The 6,728-nt window shown below is 46.4% G+C and overlaps 1 protein-coding gene across 1 annotated transcript; it reads left to right on the forward strand.

Annotated features, from left to right (window-relative positions):
• Positions 1–273: 273 nt before the first annotated feature.
• On the forward strand, positions 274–5,367 carry ACR12 (ACT domain-containing protein). Its single transcript, XM_048673152.2, has 10 exons — positions 274–490; positions 1,889–1,940; positions 2,423–2,536; positions 2,666–2,760; positions 3,159–3,237; positions 3,355–3,414; positions 3,619–3,674; positions 4,644–4,749; positions 4,833–4,901; positions 4,987–5,367. Exons 1-10 carry the CDS (start codon positions 387–389, stop codon positions 5,047–5,049), a joined length of 798 nt encoding a protein of 265 aa, XP_048529109.1. The 5' UTR covers positions 274–386; the 3' UTR covers positions 5,050–5,367.
• The last annotated feature ends 1,361 nt before the right edge of the window (positions 5,368–6,728 follow it).

The following is a 6,728-nucleotide window of genomic DNA, read 5'->3' on the forward strand; positions in this document are numbered from 1 at the left end:
ATCCGTGTGGTGTGTCAGAAAGGAGCACGGCCGGTGCGGCGTTGCGAGTGCAGCCGTTGATGTGCCGCCAAGGTCGTCAGCACCCACCGGCGCGCGACCCCGGAGCACGCGACGGGACAAGTGCGAGGGGGCTAGCTAGCCTAGATGACGTACTGGAAGTGGGACGTTTCCCGCACAAGAAAACAAGGGTGTGTCCCTCCCGTCGCCCAAGTGGGCGCACGAAAAGAAATCTCACGTCCCACTCACCATCTACGCGGCTGGCCACCACGACGGCCCTCCCTCCCTTTTTCTCCCTCTCCCCCTCCCACCCCGACTGCCTACCAACACCAAACCGCAGGCAGCACACCGCGACTGCGCCACTCCTTGCGTTCCGAGTGACAGAGGCCATGGCGCTCGCCACCTCCCACCGCCACCTCGTTCGCCCCGCCGCCGCGGCCCCTCGCGTGCCGCTGCGTCCCCTCCGCTTCGCCGCCCCCCGATCTCTCCCGAGGTGAGCGATCTGAGCCGTCCTCCGCGCGCTCGGTTTCTCCCGATTCTGAACCCGGTCCTGTGATGCGATCCCTGTTCCTCCTACCGTGTGCTGTGCCTCGGCGCGCCTCGCTAGCCGTTGTTGGATTGGTTCGAGTCTAGGACGATCGGGGTGGCGCTTTATCTGAATGAGAGCGGAGCCAGTGCTGCCTTTCGCCAGTTTGGGGCTTGGAACGGGATCAGTCGATTGATCCCGTTTCGTCGCTGCGGTTCCACTTATCTCACTGGGTTGAATAATGGGACGTATATTGTTGAAAGGTGAACCATGATGTGTCGTTTAGCGTTTCGGTTCTGCGAACTAGTCATCTGTTCGGTAGATTAGCTTAGCTCAGCTCGGGGAAATCCTATGGGAGGAATAGATGCTACCGTTGACTTCAGGATGTGTTGCTCGGTTGTTCACGGCCTTCCTAGATGAGTATGCATTCTATCTCAGAGGCCATAAATCCATGATTATCCTATAACTTTGAGACTTAGATTGGATATGATTGTGATGTGCTCTCTATTGTTATGTTTGACGAAGAATAGTTCCAAATATTCCTGTTCAAATGTTGAGGCCTGTAAGCCTGTTGCATATTTGCATTCGTTTGCACTGAATTCGGTGCATGGATGTGGAAATATGACATGTCAAATTTGAAGTTGTAGTAACCATTTTGTTAGGAGCAGTATAATGGACGCAATTAAGAAGGAAATTGTATGCATAGAATAGAATTGCAGCTTTTCATCCAACTCGGATCAGCACAAAGTAAAAAATGCACTTCGGTTTCTTTCTTGTAAGATGTAAACGGATAAATGAAAAGTGAGGACCAATTTTCCTGCACAACAGATTTCAGATTGCTCTGTCTGTTTTCTCTCAAAAGGCTATGTCTTCATTTTAAGATACGATGTGCAAAGCCCAGTTGTGTTCCGTTCAATTTATGCTGGAAGAAGTGCCAAACAAGGACGTGGTGCATCTACAGATCGGGAGTGCAGCTGCAGCGCAAGGTTCCTGACTTCTTTCGCTCCTGCCAGTCTCCAGACTCCAAGGAGCTGCCTCGTTAAGAATCGAATCCACCAGGTCCTGACAGGACTAGTGCACCATTGAAAACACATGAATTCTAACTGTGTTCATATGTGAACCTACATATGATAACTATATTTTGAGTAAAATTTTGTGCTTATAACCAGGAAACCTGTAAAGGGTAGTGGCACAAGTTTTCTGCCTGCCTTGTTTTTAGATAAATCATGATACCATTCTGAGTTTCTCATGCTTTAATTATTCGTCTGTATTGGCTGTGCTGCCAATGTCCTCTGCAGTATATCAGTGTTCTGTCCTACATTGTTTCCATGTGCTAATATTTTTAAAATTTTGCCATCCTTCTAGGATTTGTTGCCAATCTATCAACTCAGCTAACGTGTTGGGAGCTTCCTCAATGGTATATTTGCATGACTACATCTCTCAAATTACCACAACTTTGTGGATCATATGGACTGTGGCACTGCAGTATATTCTTCAGCCTTGCAAATTCGCATAAAATGTGTAGACTCATATTCCTGAGCAATGAAATATTTATGGACAACTCAGACCACTTTCAGTTTTAGAAAATCTCAGTCTACCTATTATGTCTCACTGTACAATTTATTCTTCTGAGGGCCGATGTGAAGCAATATGGTCCTAGACATCAGGTGTCAAAGTAGTTCTGCTTATATCAAGAGTTGCTACATATTTCAACAATTCATTGTATGGATAGAGATGCCAACAATTTGATATACTCAAATGATTAGTTTTTTCTTTGGAAAGTGCTTTTTTTATTCTCGGCATTTTTGTTCTTCTTACATGCTGACATTCTATTATTTGAACACATACTCAACTGATGATTTCAAACGTGCATTTTTGAAAAACAAATCTATATCACAGACAGCTGACGACGCAGTTCCACAGCCAGTTGTACTGATAGACCAAGACTCAGACCGTGATGCAACCATTGTGCAGCTGAGTTTTGGAGATCGTTTGGGGGCACTACTTGATACGGTATGCATTTTATTGTGCCGGGGATGGCGTTTTATTGGTCTGGCCTTGCTTAGATATGCTTTAATGATTTATAAGTTACAGATTTTCTGTATCTATAAATTATTGCGTCGTGCTGTTCACTGTTTGCAGATGAAGGCACTCAAGGACCTGGGCCTTGATGTGACGAAAGGAAGTGTGGCAACTGATTCATCTGTCACACAAACAAAGTTCCACATCATGCGATTGTGGGTGCATGCAACTTTCTGTTTGCTGCAATTTCTTATACAGCGTTTAGTTGTTTGTTTGCACTTCGAGAAGTAAAGGAGGGTATTTGTATGCTTGATTCATCACTTTTGGATGCTACACTTTGTGCAACTGTGCAATGTCCACATATTATTACTGATATTTTAGTTTAGCTGCCTTGTGGTCTATTTTCTGTAATTACCATTCAACAGATTGCACATGCATTCAAGTACTGTTTCTCTCTTCTTTTTTACTGACTTTATGGAAGGATGTCTTGACACACTAAAATTTCAAAATATTCCTTAGAAATTGCACCTGTGATTATCATACTAAGACAGTTGTGGTGATTTGGTCATGTTCTAATATTATTTATCTGTTTATACCATCTGTCTCTGTCCAGAGGGCGTAAGGTTGAGGACCCTGACATGTTGGAAACAATACGGCTGACCATCATTAACAACCTTCTGCAGTATCATCCCGTATGTTTCAGAATTCAAGTTCTTCAGTTGTGTTTTATATTTTGGTGTTTGGTAGCTTTAGATTAGTTCTCATTTTGCTTAATCGAAATATCAGAATAATAGGCAATATGTGTATAGGAATCAAGCGAGAAGCTAGCTATGGGTGAATTTTTTGGAATCAAAGCCCCTGAGAAGAAGGTGAGTTCAGTGGATGTTCTCATCCTGCTAATTCAGCACTGATGCTGGTCCATGCTTTTGTTAGGCATATTTTCGTTTTAGGGATGGGTTTCCCTCAGTGTTTACACACTGGGTATTTTAAAACAGACATCCAAGTGTTATGCTTTTAATTTTATTTTTTCCCTATATCTTGAGCAATTAATTAATTTATGTTCTCTATGGCAGGTTGATGTTGATGTTGCAACACATGTAATTGTGCAAGATGATGGACCGAAAAGAAGGTTTGATCATGATAGCTTCTAATTATTGTATGCCGCTTGTGTAGCATGATGTCAGCATGTACGGTGACTAATTAGTTGTCATGCATATTACCCCATATATGTTAGCTCTGTGGCATGCACATGCATGGTTTTGTGTGTGGTGCGCTATTCCTGCACATTGGCGAACTAAATTCACTAGTACGTAATAGTTGTCATATGGTGACATCACACATATGTTGCACCATGGTTTGCCGTGTGGTTGTATCTTGTATATGTACCAAAGCACTATTTGTACACATTTGACAAACTAAATCTCTAGCTATTGTCTGCTACTGCTGCCAAAACTGATTTTCACGTGATCGCTACCTAGTATCATAATGGAGGGTTTTACGTGGGCAGTGACTACATTTGCTTGAGGCATACTTATCTTGTTGAGCATTTGAAATTTTAAATCACCGACATAATTTCCCGTAAAAAGAATCACCTGACATAATAAGCAGGTGCATTTGACTAGTAGTAAGGTATGTATGTGCCTCCCAAGTTTGGGCCAAGCTGCAAAATTTTGTTCTTGTGTTGGAGGCATCCTTGCATTATAAACATGTCTAGGCTAGTCGGGTTCAGGCATTATCGTACATCTCTCATAGGACACCTTTAAAATGAAAAATGGGATGATTTGGTATAGAAAGGACAGGCTAGGTAATATATCGGACTGCTGGATTTGGTTGTGTTTGGGCAACTCGCCATGCTGACGGAACTTGTTGGTTCTTGGGTACTGCACCTTGTGTAATACTCCCTCCGTTCCAAAATAAGTGTTTTGGAACGGAGGGAGTAGTTGATTGTGTTTGACACAACTTCATATGTTAGAAAACAAATGTGTTTATCCATTTGCCAAGAATCACATCTTATAGAACCTGAACGATCTGTTTCTCATTTTTCTTGGTTTAATGTACATCATCTACTTCCTCACCAGTTTTAGTTGAACATGTGCAGCATGCTTTACATAGAGACAGCTGATCGACCAGGCTTACTCTTGGAAGTAATCAAGATCATTACTGACGTAAATGTTGATGTGGAATCAGCTGAGATTGATACTGAGGTATGCCAGTTTCTGTCTCTTTGTTATGGTAGTCACTCAGCTATGAAGGCCCTTCCTTAGTTCATGCCGGTTGTCTTATTCAGGGCTTGGTTGCCAAGGACAAGTTTCATGTGAGTTACAGAGGGGCAAAACTTAACAGCTCGTTATCTCAGGTATATACCCACGCCAAGATTAGCACATTTAGTAACCTTCTTGCTCATCTCAGCAATATTGAACTCTTATAATTCCGTTTTACAGGTGCTGGTTAATTGTTTGCGCTATTACCTCCGGAGGCCCGAGACAGATGAAGACAGCTATTGATGATTGTTCTGTGGCGGCTCGTTTCGAGTTCCTGCCTATGAAGCCTTTTGCACTGCAATTTCTGTTGTAAGCAAAACAAAATATGGCACATGTGTTCCGAAATGCATTAAAACTGGGCCGTCTGATGCAGTTATGTTCTATGGTCGGACATGTGGCCCTTGGGAGCTTTAGCAGCCCCATCCCATTGGTTTCCTAGAGGAATCACGTTGGAAAGCATTCACGCATGTCGAGTGTGGTCTGTAAGTTCATAGTACTATAATTCATGTGCATGTAAAAAACCAGGTTACGTATGTGAAGATCTTGTCTTACTTCATGTCATATGGTGACGGGAACTTCTAGCGTTGGCACACAAATTTACCAGCATGCCGTGTCATTGGTTTGAGGCTGCTGGTCTCGACACTATTTTCCTCCTGTGGACACGGGCTACTGTTGTATCTTCTCCATCAAGTGTGGTGCATGATTCTTCCAGACCTCCACTTTTTTTGATAGCTTCCAGAGCTTCAACTTCCTTCATGTGTGTTAGAGAAACCAGACAAATAGAAATCTTTTGCAAATCTGCCCCTCTGCCCAGTGCAGTGGGCAAAAATGCCATCCTCTAAACCTGAATCTTGACCCAACCTGGTTTGCTCACCAACCAGGACAAGACTTCTGAGGTGCTTTGGCGATGCTAGTGGTTTGCTCACCAACCCATGACAGAAATTTTCCAAGACGCCGTGTGGATGATTTGCAAGATTGTCTCCCTCAGAGCATCTCCAGCCGTTGGCCCCCTAGGAGGCGTGTAAAATCGCCGCCTGGGGGCGAGCTGGCGCTAAAATCGGCGTGGGAGCGAGTGGGTTTCCAGCCGCCGGCCCTAGGGCCGCCTCAAGACGCCTTTTTTAAGGGTATTTGGCAAAGTTCGGCAAATTTGACAAAATATTCGGCTAAAGTTCAGCAAACTGGACATATATTTGGACATTACATAGCAAAGTTATTTGAAAAAAGGCCACAACTACAACTATTTTTAAGGGGCGAAGAAGTCGCTGAGCGCGGCGACGTCGCCGACGTCGTCGTCGGCCTTCTCCTCCTTGATGCGGCGGCCCCTGCTGGACTCCTGCCCGGTGTCGCCCCGGCGGACCGGTGGTGGCGGCAAGTCATCGTTGCTGTCGTCGAGGACGACGACGCCTCCCTCGTCCCGGCCACGGCGCCGAGCTTTGAACTGCTCGTAGGCGAGGCGCTGGCGCTCCAGCTCCGTCCGTGACCAGTCGTCGCGCGCCCACTTCAAGGTCGCCGCGTTGTCGAGCTCCTCCTTGACGCCGCCGACGAGCCCTGGCTCCGTCTTCACGACGGCGCGCCCGGCTCCGTCTTCACGGTGGCGAGCCCCGACTCCGTCTTTGGTTTGACGTAGCGAGGAGGAGGCGCGCCCGACGCCCTCATTGATGACGATGCCGACGCTGCGGGTGCGCCGGCCGAGCGGCGTCTCCGCTGCGGGCTCGGCCTTGACGCCGAACACCGCGGGCGAGCCGGAGGAATGGGAAGAGGAGCGGGAGGAGGAGTGAGAGGAGGAAGACGAGGAGGAGCCAAACCTCCTGGGCATCCGTTGCCCGGCGCTCCGGCGGGGGACCGGGGCGGCCACCGCGGCAGGGTATGCCAGCAGCGGGTCATTGCCTCCCTTGAGGTGCAAGAGCACCTCGTGGAGCGTG

This window comes from Triticum urartu, chromosome 5A (assembly GCF_056163025.1).
Source record: "Triticum urartu cultivar PI428250 chromosome 5A, HENAU_Tu73, whole genome shotgun sequence".
NCBI classification, from domain to species: domain Eukaryota; kingdom Viridiplantae; phylum Streptophyta; class Magnoliopsida; order Poales; family Poaceae; genus Triticum; species Triticum urartu.